At 29.1% G+C, this 15,795-nt stretch overlaps 1 protein-coding gene across 1 annotated transcript in view; it reads left to right on the top strand.

The window, feature by feature from the left end:
• KaiR1D (Kainate-type ionotropic glutamate receptor subunit 1D) overlaps positions 1 to 15,795 on the top strand; it is a 170,526-nt gene that overhangs the window by 137,176 nt on the left and 17,555 nt on the right. Inside the window, exons 15-17 of the mRNA XM_075372008.1 lie at positions 2,862 to 2,999; positions 9,618 to 9,816; positions 13,317 to 13,548. Coding sequence (XP_075228123.1) covers positions 2,862 to 2,999; positions 9,618 to 9,816; positions 13,317 to 13,548 — 569 coding nt within the window. The remainder of the gene's footprint in view (positions 1 to 2,861; positions 3,000 to 9,617; positions 9,817 to 13,316; positions 13,549 to 15,795) is intronic.

Raw genomic sequence — 15,795 nt, 5'->3', positions numbered from 1 at the left:
TTTGTTTTCCTGGTAGAGTAAAAACATACATATAACATTTTTTTTTTTTTTAGTTTTTTTGCGATAAATCTATAGTATTTTTTATATTTATCTATTCCTAATGAGTACGTTATCATTTGTATAACTTATGAACAACAAGCAACCCTATGAACCAATGAGATGAGCGTGATATGTAAATGAGATAGTTTTTTTTATTTTTTTATTATCTTGTTTCTCTACCCCCCTGGGCTGGATTCACCGTGAAACATAAGTATAGCCAAGAGGATTGTCCACTCTTACGGATCGTTTCAGTGCCTGCCTCTAACCCATAACGCAAGGGGTCCAGACCCGAGTATGTCGTTCCTGAACCCCACTCTAGGGGCCGGGACTCGGTCTTGATGCCTTCACTCCTCCAATGTTAGTATCCAACAAAGGAAGTCCACACCAGGTCTTGGTTGTAACAATTGCGTGCCTCTAACCGGGTCTCCCGAGGGTGCCCAAGCCGAGTCTCGGTATGAACAGCTCGAGTGCGACGGAGTCCTCGTGTCTCATCGTCGTCGCCCATTCCGGCAAGCCCGGACGAACGATGATTCCACAAGAGGCTGTCCATCATCCCCTCGCTACCTCGTCATCCCTGCCTTTGTGCTGTAGTATTGTTGTTATATATTCTGAAAGCCCTGAATTTGTCGACTTCAGATAAGATTGTAGGTACAATCGTGTGTACATCTAGGGGTCTAGTTAGTTGTTTGCAATTGCCTCTTTCGACCATCCACCATCGAAACCTGAACACAACGTGTTCAGAGGAGTCATAGTCTCCGCAATATAAGCACTCGTAAGTGTTAGCCCTCCTCCTCCCCCCAAAAAATTGACCTGAAGACCCCGTACCCCATTAAAAACTGGGTTAGCCAGAAATTGAGTTGGCCAAATTTGCGGTCAATCCATGGTGCAACCTGTTTGATTAAGCAATGGGTCAAACGCCCTGTTGATGAGAGATCCCACCTCTTCTGCCACTCTCATATTATACCCGTTCAAGCAGTTACTTTATTTCCTAACCTAATGATGTCACACCGCATCACCACCAACTAACGGAGAGGTGGAACTCTAGCAATAACTAAGTCAGCCTCTGTTGAGACTGAGGAATAGGCAGAAATGATCCTGATGGGCTAGTCTCCGTTGATACCCTTTCAGGATGAGCCTGTTAGGAGTCCTTCTCCAGCGCAGTATCCCAGACCGTGATTCCATAGAAGAGTACTGAGATTATTACATGAGCATATATCCTACTGCGGGATGGTCTTGGACCAGACAAGTTACTAAGCAGCCTTTGTAATGCCTTTACCAGTCGTTTAGCTTTTGCTGCGGTTCCTTGGCGTGGACTAAGGATGTTCTTCGTTTGTCCAGCCACACTCTTAGATATTTGAAAGACTATGAGCAAAGTTAGGTCTGTCGTCGACTCTGATTGAAATGGAGGCCAGCGGCCTTCTACCGGCCGTGGTGATGAACTTCGTCTTTTCAAGAGATAAGTGCAAACCTTTCCCCTGAATCCAGCCCTGGACCCTCCGTATTGTCATGTTGGCCATATTCGCCACATCCTCTCCCGACCCCGCCCACTCTACGAGGGCAAGGTCATCCGTGAAGGCAATTGGAAAACACCTTTGTGATAATTTAATGTAAATGGGATGTGACTTGTACAGACTCAACCCGATCATTTCCGAGATCTGTCGTTAATTAAACCCCAATCACCAAAGTACGCTGGTATCCACTGTCTAGTATTCAAATTCTTAGCGCACTGGGCTGGTCTTGTGGTTAACTCGTCATATCGAGTTAATTTATCAAGTAGACAGTTCTGAGGTTGAAATCCTAGTAAAGGCAGTTACTTTTAAACTGATTTGAATACTAAATTGTGGATATCGGTGTTATTTCGTGGTTGGGTTTCAATTAACCACACATCTCAGGAATGATTGACCTGAGACTGCACAAGACTACACTTCATTTACATTCATACATATCTTCCTCATTCATCCTCTGAAGTAAAACCTGACGGTGGTTCTGGAGGCTATATAGAAAAAGTGAGAGTAATCAAATTCTTATAAATGTAATTTATCTTTACTAAGATTTGTATCTCACAACCTCCGACTTCAAAAGTCAATTATTAAACAGCTGATTGGTGACGACGGTTTTATTACTAGGCCAATTCATTGGGTTATGTGATAAATTAAATATTTAAAATTTATTATTAAAATTTTATCTATTATTTTAAGTAGATATTCTTGTGGAGATGACAGACACTATTGATTGAAAATGACCGATTCACTTTCTTTGTTAATTATCTCTACTTATCTATCTATAGTTATGTTATCTATAGTTAATTATCTACGATTTTTCAAAGATAATTTTTGTTTAATAATCTATGAAAAATCTATTACTCCAGTAAATTTTACATCAGTTATTTTAAGGAATGTTGAAAAATATAAAAACCTCAAGTGCTACTTTTTTTGCATAGTCAGAAAAAATACAGAAAATACAGAAAAAATCTCAGATATTCATCCATAATCAAATGTGTAAATTTTGAAGCAGTATTATTATATTTTCTAGACATTCAAAAATTCTTTCTCATCAATACTGCTTTTCAAAGTTTCCCGTGTTAAATATAATTTAAAAAAAAAAATCAAAAACTATGCCCGCGAGAGCCCGAATTTATTATTATTTTTACTATTCATGAATAATCGTAACATTTATCATTATATTTTTATAAAGTCAGATATCTATTATTTATAAATTACATTATTTTAAAGTGTACCATTATTGCGATTGTGCTGAATGGTAGAAAAATTAGGCATTTGTTTGGAGTGTTGCATGTTTGTATGTGATATGTATGTGCGCAGGTTCAGTCCATATGAATGGGACAACCCTCATCCATGCAATGATGAGCCAGATGTGTTAGAGAACCAGTTCTCCTTGCTCAACTCTCTATGGTTTACCATTGGTTCACTGATGCAACAGGGCTCGGATATTGCTCCCAAGTGAGTTTTAACATAAATTAATACTAAATAAATGAAGTTAAAGTTGTATAAAACGAATTTATAAATTGCTAATTACTATATTATAGAATAACATAAGAAAACTTTAGGTTTATACATGTTTTTAGCGATAAAAACACCTCAATACATCATATATGCTTATTAAATTTATTATTTATGAAAATAAATACTAACATACAGTATAATAAAGTGAAAAATTGTTAATATTAAAAGCTGTATACATATACCCTATAGCTGTGTTGGAAAAGATTTTTAAAATTAAAAATTTCAAAAGCTAAATTTCTAACAGTTGGTGTGTTCTAGAAAGTGTGTTATTCATTTAACTTTATTTGTTATTTTAAAGCTGTACCAATTATTAGCGTCGTTAATGACTAATGATATTCATAATTAGGGTTGAGCCATTATACATTCTCCAAAATCTATGCCGGGAATCAAATGAGGACTTGAGGTGTAGCAAGCAAACATGCTACCTCCCGTTCTATTAAGGCAATCAATACCGTTTTTAATGGCAGTTAATCCGATTTTTCTAATAGACAATTATTGATGTTCCATACAATTTTTTAACGACGTGAATAATGCAGTAAAATTACCACTCTTAGTTGATTTTAACTTTGTTTAATATTTTTGTATCAGAAAGCAGAATCATTATTAATTGAAATTAATTTATTTTTTGTTATAAACTTTTTTAAAGTAGTAAATATTTAGTACAGACGTAAAAATTTTAAATAAAAAAATAAAAAAAAATGAAATAGGTAGTATGAAATAAAAATTCTAAAGCTGTTTCAGATTCCATTAAATCATCAATAAATATGGTATGTATATAACATTTTTGATTAATCAAAATTTGATAATCAGTTGACGTATTCTCAAACTATAAAAAATCATCTTAAAATAATAATTTAACCTGTATTAATTTTTCTGACCTTATAAAATGCGTACGATAATATGATAATATATACAGTTATCGTAAAACGTAATGGTATTAGTGTTAAGAGTATGCTTCTGAAGAAGAAAGAGTCTAGCCAATATATCAAAACTTAAACCAGAATACATTTCTAATGCTGCATATTCTTTTTGTAAATATGAGATAATAGTGCTTGAAAGCTTTGTCTTTGTAAACAAATGATGGTATGATGTATAAATATAATTATACTACTTAAAATTTTGGATATTAAATATCTACTGATGATTTTAAGGCTTAAAAAATCGCTTCTTAATAAAGTAAAAGAATTTGTAAAACAGTAAATGATAATTGTATTTTACCCTCGTTATCAGTTTTTAATTTAACCTAGTCGATCACATTTCATTACTGAAATAAATGAATAAAAAAAGTAATGAAATATATATTTTTAAAGACTATTTTTTTAACTCGACTTATGATTATAGACATGTCATAGTGATTATTTCGAGTATGCGACACGTGTAAAAATATTCTCAATATAAGTCCTATTAAAAATAATTATTCTAATATCCTCATCTACTTTGGATGTTTTCCCATTCCCATTTATCATCTACCGATTTAAAAGTAGGTGTATCATTCACGAATTGTACTTTTTTTCAAATAAAAAATAAACTGATATGTTTTATTTGATAACTGAATAAAAAAATGTGAATATAATTAAAACATTTCTTAACTATTACTACGAAACTATTATTATTATTATTATTATTATTAAGGATGAAGGAAAATCGATAAAAAAAAATCTCAATTAAACTTTTTTGTGCTACAGCGATAATTTTCTTACCTCACGTAAAGAAATAATTAGTTTATTCCCTGCCAAATTTTTAATAGTAATTATGCCAATTTTTTTTTAAATTCATAATACTAAAAATGTTTTCCATTCGAAGTGGCTTCCATTTGTTTTAAAAGCTGAAGGAATGTTTTCCGGGAATAATAAAAATTTGAGAGAAGTTGTCCAATCTAGTGAGTCAACAGAACAGCTACTTTAGATTTGGATAAGGAGACGTTTAACAGAATCACCCAAAAGATATTTCGATAAAAATACAACTCTCAATTTTAAATTTTCTTATAATATATTATAAAAAAATTGTCTTTAATTTCAAGATAGTCCTTTTTACATTGTTTCTATTTTAAAAAATATTTTAAACAAATATTCAATGGATTTTTTTCAAAGCATTAAATCCAGTAATATTCTTTAATATTAGTCTAAAAGTTTTTTTTTTCTTTATAACGACACAGCAACTTTACAATCTGTTTAGCAAGATAATTGAACAATAAGTAAATATTATGTATTTGAACTAACATTAAGTTGCTACAGACCAGCGGCTTGTGATTTAATAATGAAATAAAAGAGCATTCCTTACGGCCAAAACATAAAGTCACCTAATTGAAACGATAAGGCAAACCAAGAATATTGTTCCTCAGCAATTTTGAAAAATCACTGATCGTATTATCTAATAAATTACGACCGCCAAATAATTCGGCTGCCGATTTTGATACCACAGGCTGACCAGAGAGATTTCCTGCCGAGCGGTTCGCAACTTAAGATCATTATATATAAGGCTATTACTGATGTACCAGGGTTCCGTTAAAGCCACTACTGGTTAGGAACGGAGGGAGTGGTGTAGCGACCGGACACGCTACGAGGTGGGATCTTCACCCCTCGGGGGGGAATCGAGATGATGTACCAGGGTATATTGAGCATTTTCCGCAATGTTTTTGTTTGGTAGCCTTCAAGTATGTCAATACTGGAGTTGCACGCTGTACTCCATAATTCAAGCCCGTAAGCCCCAACAGGCTTCAAAACGGATTTATAAATCAATAATTTACCTTCTGCTGATTATTGATAATGTATGATACATAATAATATTCACATTTATTTATCATAAATATTCTAAAATAACAAATATATTATTTAATATAAATTTATTGGTCCACAAATTTTTAAGTTACAACTTAAGGTAATTTTTAATGATGTATTAAAGGAAAAAATAAATATATTCTTAAGTAGAATAATTTTATTCAATTAATTACGACAAAGAAGTAAAATATTTTTTTTTTAAGATAAAGCAAGTAAACAAATGGTGTTAATATATATTTTTTTATAATTACTGTAGAATGTTAGAAAAATATTGTGTTTTTTTTTCTAAAGCTGAATATGTAATTAGATGTTTTCGACATCAAAAATGGATCACAGTTTAACAAATAATATTAACGTACTTATAAAAAATTAAAAATATGAAGTAGTTTGTAAATTTTTCCCATTATGAAAGGAATAAAAATCATCTTACTTTTAAAGACAAGCATTAAATTGTTTCATTTTTCCATTTTATTTATCATTTTTATTTGCCAATCTATTTTATTTTAATGTATGTATATGCATGACTGCACTTGCATAATTACAAACTTCATTAATAATTAAAAATAAAATTTTATAGAATGATAATATAATGTTTTACGAGTTGTATTTTGGTAAACTTATCAGTGGTTTTTTTTTATTTTACGTATAAGCATGCTAATACATTTTATTAATTTATAAGAAAAAGCAACAGTGTTTAAAATTATTAAATTTTAAATGTTTGCTATTGCATGTTGATAATGCATGACTTGTATGATATTAGCATGTTGAAATAAGTTGATTTTATTTTGTTATTAATCAACATGAGAATTATTTTTACCATATTTAACGTAGTTATAGGTAATATCTTTTAAACTATAATTTTTTTTATTATTTATAAGAGCGCACAATATTTTATTTTTACCATTTTGTTATTTTTGAATAAAGAAGTTTACAATAAAATAACTAGCTGAATAGTTTTCATTAAAAAAAAAGAATATTGCACATTTTCTAGTTTAATGATTATTTTTTATAATAGAAGTATTTAATAGGTTAAATATTTTAATAGAAATTGAAAAACAATTTGAGTTGAATTCAAAATTCTTTCGAGATATTTAATTCTTTCCTTGATAATTGAGAAATATTTTTTAATATCAAAAACTATAAAAAAGATTATATAAACAAATAAGTGGCCTAAATAAAAAAAGATATAATGTACAGATAAACCATTTTAATTCTATCATTTATATGAGATATTTAAAATACTATATACAAAATTTATAAAATATTTTTTTTTTTTAAATAAATATGATGTATTTTTCATATTGAGTCTTGTTAAAAAATATTCTAGTATTAAGGGTTAGATTTTTTAAATATCTGAAAGTGAAAATTAATTTTAAAAACTACATATTATTATTAATAAAGAAAATTATACAGAATATCAATATTCGAAACTTAATATTTTTAAACTAAATCACTGGAACATATAAATAAATTGATTTGTGAAATGGTTATTGAAATACATTGAAAAAGAAGATAAGTTCAAAAAACTATTTAAAAGTTTTTACTTAAAATCTAAAAGTAGATGGTAATTTCAATTATTAAATAATCATCATCAGTAGCCACAATGAAAATTTTAACAGTGTTTTAATATGACATAACAAAAATACAAGGTTACCTTTTCTTTTTCATTTAACTACTAAAATCTACAACTCTGCATGTTCTAATAGATGACTCATGCATATATTCGATAAAATAAAAAATTTATTAGAATAACAGAGACAGAGCATGAGCCTTGAACTAGTCAAAATACATCCCTTCCTGACAAAAAAAAATTAAGGAAGTTACTGAAATGTTCTTCTGATTAAAAATTTGTTCAATAAGATTTTTAATAAATGTAAAATTCTAAAAGGAGAGCTATTTTACATATTAACTCCATATAATTAATCATCAAGTTAATTTCCGTATCATTATTGATAAAGTAAATTTTCCCGCTAAATAACTTCTATTTATTTAATACACTTTCAAAACCCTCGGTCTAATGAACTAATTTTATGAGCTCAGTATTGCCTCAATTTGAGGTAATTTTTAGTCACACTTGCTAACTTTCTGGCCTTTCATAAATTTATAACTAGCTCATTGCTCGAAATTCTAGTTTCAATCTTTCTATTAGTTTGCACTACATATTATAAATTGTAACTAATATCTTTACAAATAAATTTACACCTATATAAACTTTTTTTAAAGTAATTAAATTAGCGCACAGCGCACACAATTATATATATATATATGTTTGTTATTCATGAATTAACATTTTGCATAAAAATATCTTACTACAATTTCTATGTAATAATTTTCTTTTAAAACTAAATGTCTTCGTTCAACAGTTTTTTGCACATTTTCGAATAATTTTCCATTATTTCGACGAATTTAGTTTCATTTTAGTGTATAGTTTGTTGTTATACTTTTATCGTTCAGGAAACTGAGATTGTAAGTAAAGCAATACACACAAAAATAAATTTTTTTGTTCCCAAGCCCAACGCTAATTTAGACAAGTAATCATAATTAAACAAGTAAATTAAACTACAATAAATAACCTTAAGTTCATAGCATTAAAGAATGATCATTTGCCGATCTCTGTGATGGAGATGCGTCTTTACTTTTTACTCGGAGGTTAAATTAATTAACCTTTTAGTTAATGAAATTTTTATATCATCTCATTTTTTTAAGAATATAACTTTCTTTTATCTCCACTTTAATTAAATTTAGTAATTTAGAAGTTACTTGTTTTGATTCAGAGACAGATGAATACATAAAATTATATATATATATATATATATAATTTTATGTGATTAATATATATATATATATATACACACACACACATACCCACACGTAAAATATTTAAAAAAAATTAATACTCAAAATCAGAACTAGAGAAATAAGGATCCAAATAATAAAAACAAATACAAAAGAATATTAGTATATGATAAAAATTTTGAGTTTAAAATCTATGAATAATAAATAAAAAACAAGACATTAAAGAAATATCAAGTTAAAGTATTGACAAATCACTTGTGACTTTCTCCGTAACGTAATAAAAGTTTAATATCCTGAGTTCTTAGCGGTATTGTTCCTTTTAGCAGAATATTATAGCAAATATCTACATTTTTGTTTTCATTTTAATATGACTCTGATAATAGTAATACAAAGAATAACGCATTTGCTTATATTGATTGCCAAATTTGTGCTGAAAGAAAACGTATTCCTCAATTAATATATACTGTACACATAATGTTCAACTTTGAAACCACAGCGAGTATAAAGTGAATAATAAATATTAATATAATTAATGGTTGTTGAATTATTTATTTTTATTACTACTGATAAGCAGCTCTGTAATGGTCCAAAATTCTGTTTCAAATCCTAAATATTGGACGTACGGTTACTTTTAATTCAATTGAATTCCAATTTTAGTAGTACAATTTAGTTTTTACTTTGAATTAAAGAAGATACCAAAATTATTTTTAAGCTAAATCCTTTATCAAGAACAAACTACAAACTGTAGAAGAGTTTGAATCCATTTTTTTAAATTTTTCTCGTCATTACTATATTTCAGAATAAGAAATCTCATTTACGGAAAAAAGGATAAAAATTACGACTATTATTGAGCATATGATTTGTATAGAAAAAGAATAAGTAAATATTTTTTTTTTAATTTCATATACGTATAAATATACATTGAAAGATACTTACTTTTTGTTGAAATGTCATAAAAATTCCCTATTTTTTTTTGTTTCAGAGCTGTTTCAACAAGAATGGTTGCAGGAATGTGGTGGTTTTTTACATTAATTATGATTTCTTCATATACAGCTAATTTAGCTGCATTTTTAACAGTTGAAAGGATGGATTCTCCTATCGAAAGTGCTGAAGATTTAGCAAAACAAACAAAAATTAAATATGGAGCGTTGAGAGGGGGATCAACTGCAGCATTTTTCAGAGTAATTGCAACTATTATTACAGTTATTAAAATGAATAAGCTTATAAATATTAAAAAAAAAAAAAAAACAGTAAAATACATTTTTGATCCTTCTGAACAAGACGTAGGTCTATTAGTTCTGCAATAGAGGCTACATTTTAATCTACCAAATGTACTGTTACTATTTAAGATACTAGTTGCCAAGCTATGAGTTGATTGAAAGTATGGAATATACAAGCTTGAAACAATCGCCTACTAGAGTAGGAAAGTGCGCTTGTTTTAATAATACGTTAGTAACGCATTTTTTTTACATTTACTAAAAGATGTTTTTGTAATAATAGCTACTATTACCCTGCTGAAATACATTGGTAATTGAGTGAGTAAGTGTGTGTGTGTCAAATCAAAAGTTTATTAAATTTAATAATTTGAGAAGCGCACTACTGGCTATAAATTACACACTCACTCTTCTTCTAACCAAAACTACACCAAGCATGGATACAGGCAATGTGATTTTAATGGTATAAAAATTGGAAACTTAGTTACCTCATGGCTCTTGTTCAAGATCACCGCTAAAGTGGTAGCTAGATTTTATTTTGTGACATATAATACTATACAATGAACCGATTGTTCATTGTTGTACTATAACAATGAACCGATTAAGGCAATGTAGATATTTGTTTATTCCGCATATTAATTTAATAGTTTTTCTGTATCATTTTCTCAACCGTTACCGTTACTTTAGCTAGATTTAAAAAAAAAAAAAAAAAAAAAAAAATTAAGATTAATAATAGTCATAATATTGTTGATTGAAAATAGTTTTTGATTTGAATAACACATAAAATTATAACATATCAATATTTTTCAGGTTTATTTTTAACATGAACAAGTGACCTACTCTCAATCCGAAATAATAATTGTAATATATAAAAAATTTATATAAAGATGTATTTAAAAAAAAAAAATTAAAAAATCGATTGTTGTTTACTTTTTTATACAAAGTAAAGGAACTATTGTGATTGCGAAAAGTTTCGGTTTACAGATTTCAACGGAAATATCTATTTTGACTATCCCTGAATCCATTTTGACAAGTTCTGGCGTGACGTCTGTACGTACGTATGTATGTATCTCGTACAACTCAAAAATGATTAGCCGTAGAATTTTGAAATTTTGGATTTAAAATTGTTGTAACATTTAGTTGTGCACCTTCACTTTTGATTGCAATCGACTGGACCAAAAGTCAACTTGTGTGAGGACAACTTGTTTTTTCTTAACTGCAGTAATAAGCTCTCAATGAAAGATTTTCAACGATGTATCATAAGTGGTCCTTATTTTCATTGGTTCCAGAGTTATAGCCTAATGAAATAGTTGGTTCTTACAAGGGAAAGGCTTCTTACAAAGGAAACATCGGTTCGAATCCGACATCTACTTTTTTTAAATTTTAAAAAAAAAATTTAATATATTGATTTATTAATAATTATTTATACCCCCTGATTGTAAAAAAAAAAATTACGATAAATAATAATTCAGTAATAAAAATATAAAAAAATATGAAAAAATATCAGAAGTCATTAATGAAATAAAATTTTATGTACTTTCATTTTTAAAAAAATGTGTATATGTAATTTAATAGGCGTATAAGGAAGTCATGTGATTGTTCACATCAGATTTTTTTTTAATTTAAATTTTAAATTATATTAATTTATCCAACAAGATCGTAATTTAAAACTATCCTGCGCCCAATCTGGACGTACGGTTTAGAATTGTGGAGAACGGCTAGTACTAGTAATGTGGAAATTATGCAACGATTTCAGAACAAAGTAGCAAGGGTAATTGCCGAAGCTCCGTGGTTCACGCGGAATGATGAGATTCAGGATTATCTGGAGCTCCCATCGGTTCGTGAGATTGCACAACAGCGCAATGTAACATACCTGCAGAGGCTTGAGATTCATGTAAACTACTTTGAAATTAATCTACTCGATAACAGAGACGTCCGACGGTTGAAACGAGCCCATGTACTCGACTTAGGGTCTGTGTAACAGTTTGAAATTTAACACCGTCAAGTTTAGTGGTGTCGTATTTAACTTCTTGTTACTTCTCTTTTTTTTCTTTTTTATTTGTTATTGTTTGTTTTGTGGAGTATATGGTGTTGAAATTGATGGTTTGTAATTTCTGAGTGAGCTTGAAATTTTATACTTGACTTTAAGTTTGCTTGTAACTGTTGTGCATTATTTATTTTTGGGATTCCTTAAAGAACTTCTTATCACGTGCTTTTGTCAGGAAACTTACTTATGGGTCCGTAGGAGAGCCGATTGTGATTATAATCGTTATCCAGAAAAAAAAAAACATTATATTAATTTACTTATAAAATTAATTTTTACACTTATTCTTTTTATTTTTTCTTATGCGATTTGTAATTTATAAACAATTCTCCTTTATCAGAGAGATTTTGTGGGAAATTAAAATAAAAAAACGTAAGTGAAATATCAAAATAACAGACAGTTATTTTACCCATGTTATTGGTCGATATAAAATGACGTTTTAATTACATTTCATATATTTAAAGACGTTCTAGTACAATTTCAAAAATACTAAACAGGAGAAGTAAATAAAAAAAAATCTTCCGTAGTTCTGCGCAAGAATAACCACTTTTCGTAATATAATTTTTGTTCAAAAGATATACATATATAAAGTAAATGATAAAGTTAAAGGGGGATAGTTGTATATTTTATTTAATATTGAAATATATTTATTTTCATAAGAAAATGTAAGTATTATAACCGTAATTTGCTGAAATAATTTAAAACAACGAGAAGATCCTACAAATAACCATCAAGTTTAAACTCACTCATCCTGTGACTCACTGCATATTCGTATATGAAAAATACGCATATACGAAATCAACATAACCTCAAATAAGATTATGTTGCATTATGTTAAATTGAGGTCCCGGGTTCGAATCTCGGTTGAGCATGGCATTTTCACACGCTACGCATTTGTCATTCATCTCATTCTCTGAAGCAATACCTAACGGTGGTCTCGGAGTTAAAAAAAAATAGAGATTATGACTCAACCAATCTTCATCAAATGTTTACATGCTCAACTTCAAATACACTACTGCAACATACATTAATTTTATTGAAATTGATCTAGTAGTTATTCCCGCATTTAAGAATGCAGTGTAATAATAATATAGGATAAACTACTATATCTTAGCCGGCCTCCGTGGCGCTTGTAGTATCGTCTCCGCTTTTCATCCGGAGATTCCAGGTCTGAATCCCGATCAGGAATGGCATTTTCAGACGCTACGCATTTGTCATTTATTAATATTTTAATTTAGAAACGTTTTTAAGCTTGTTTTGAATGCATCGTTATTCTATTTTAAGATGGATATAAGTTTAAATCTTTTGCTCTTTTAAAATCCCACTGAAAAAATTTTAGATAGAGACTGAAATAAATACATATTATTAAATCGCTTAAATTTAAGTATGTAATTTTTTCATTTTATATAATTAATTTTTACAGGATTCAAATTTTTCAACTTATCAAAGAATGTGGTCTTTTATGGAATCGGCAAGACCAAGTGTTTTTACATCTTCTAATGTTGAAGGTGTTGAAAGAGTCACAAAGGGTAAAGGAAGTTATGCATTTTTAATGGAATCAACAAGCATAGAATATGTTATAGAAAGAAATTGTGATCTTACACAAGTCGGTGGATTACTTGATTCTAAAGGATATGGAATTGCTATGCCACCAAGTAAGTTTAAATTTATTGTATTGTTTTTTTTTCTTTGTAATGCGAAATATTGCTGATATTATGTCATATTTTTCAATATATCTACTTTATAAAATTTGTTTAAAAGGAAAGATACTTTCTTAATAACAGTTTTAGTCTATGGAAGTAATAATATTTTATTAAACAGTGTTGGACAAGTGAAAAGAATTACTGTTTGATTTCTATGCAAGGTATATGCAAGGTTATATTCCAAGCAATGTCGGACCAATTATTTATTTATATAGTCCATAATTAAATTTTAAAAAATCTTATTCAATTCTGAACAAGAAGACCAACTTTTATTCTCCCATACCCTCGCTATTTCGCAGTTAGAAACGCAGTGATTTTCAGAATACAACGCACTACTGAGCTCAATTAACGATTAGAGCGCCATAAGTATCAAGTTTAAATTTATTCACCACTGTGACTTGCTGCATAAGCGTGTATGGAAAATGCATCACTATACACTCAATATAATTTCAAATTGAGGTTATGTTATCTGTTGCCGACCTTAAATTGAGCGTAACTCATGAACAACTCAACCGTTCTTCATAAAATTTTCGTATTCACAACTTCAGATACACTACTATAGCATATCACTAAATTTCAGTAAAATTAAAATAGTAATTTTGTAAATTTCGAGCCACAATTTTTCAAATTTTTTGAACATATTTTTTGGAAATTATATTTTAATTAAATGGTATTTTCGTACTCTTCATATCTCAAAACGCAGTGAAAATTCAATTTTACCCCCTCCCTTCATAATTACACTTTGCGACTGATAGTAAGTAATACCGTAGTTTATTCAAAAAGTCGATAAAAAGCCTTACTGGTAAAAACAATATTGCAATCATTGATTAATATTAATATAAATCAAAATATCACAATTATATAATAAACTTACTAATGAACAACCTACGATATAAGATTACTAAATTAAATTTACATGTTTATTAAAAGAAAAGGTAATTAATAAAGATAAACTATAAAGAAAGTAAAATGAGCCACAGTCTTTTTTCCCCCCTCCTACCGGAACTGGATCTGCAAATATAAACTTGGCTCTGAGGGGTGCCATTGCCTCTAACTACCTCGTCTAACTACCTCTATAGACCGAGTCCCGGCTATTTGGCGGGAACAAAATTCCCGCCAGATAGCCGGGACTCGGTCTTTTCGGCGCCATGCCTCTAATGAGGGTCCCCAAAGTATCCCCCCCCCCAAGACTCGGTGGGGGAAGCCACAGTCTTAAAGAAAGAAAAACTACCAAGTGTAAAAGTAATTAATCAGTCCAGCGTAAGAAAATCTAGCGTCTTTAAATTTTGTAAGACATTTTGCAAACAGATCAATAATTGTTTATAATTTATTAATTAGTTTTAATTTTCAGAAAAGTAAGAGTTTTAGTGATTTACCTTTCTAAAGGAATCTGAAATTAAATATTCTAAATCTATTATAAGAAATAGAAAAAATTAATAAATAAACAAATATTACTGACTATTATTAATTCATACGATTATGAATTATATTTTAAATAAATTCAAGTAATATTTTAAGGCTAACGGCTTTTCTGAAGTGCCTCCAAGTCAATGATCTCCTAAATAGATTTAAATTAATAACATATCTCCAGCTGTAGCCATTATATTTGCAACAATCAATACGTAAATACATACTTCATGAATAAGAGACAGTTGTCTACGAACTTCAAATTAACAAAGCGACATAAAATATCTTTCGAAATATCATACTAGAAATCTCAACAGTGAGACTCTAAGTAAAGTGAATTATTTTATTATGTAACGAAGACATAATCCTATGATTAAATTAACTTAAACTCTGATTAGTAAACGAATTTCAGTTCTCCGTATCTACTAAATTAGTGAAGTAATATGAAATAAATAAAATATTTTGTTAATAGACCAAAGCAGAAATAAATAGGGAATTCTTTAAAATAACCCCAAAAATACTACGGTACAATTTGAGTGTTGGCTAATTGCAAGATATTGATTATAGAATCATCATGAAATAAAAAATTATGGAATAAAACAACATTGAAGTGCTTAAGTGTATCGTTTCATACAGATAATATTTATATAAATTAAAATTAAATATATTCTTGTCTGCAGATAAAGTTTACAATCGGTTACACTGTTCATAAGAAATCATAAGTAATTATGATGATATACAATTACACACAGAGAGGCTTCCATCGAAGCGCCTCAAAAATTATAATATAAG

This window comes from Lycorma delicatula, chromosome 7, assembly GCF_047948215.1.
Source record: "Lycorma delicatula isolate Av1 chromosome 7, ASM4794821v1, whole genome shotgun sequence".
Classification (NCBI taxonomy): domain Eukaryota; kingdom Metazoa; phylum Arthropoda; class Insecta; order Hemiptera; family Fulgoridae; genus Lycorma; species Lycorma delicatula.
The sequence above is the reverse complement of the archived record's forward strand: the minus strand, read 5'-3'. Positions and strand labels throughout refer to the sequence as shown.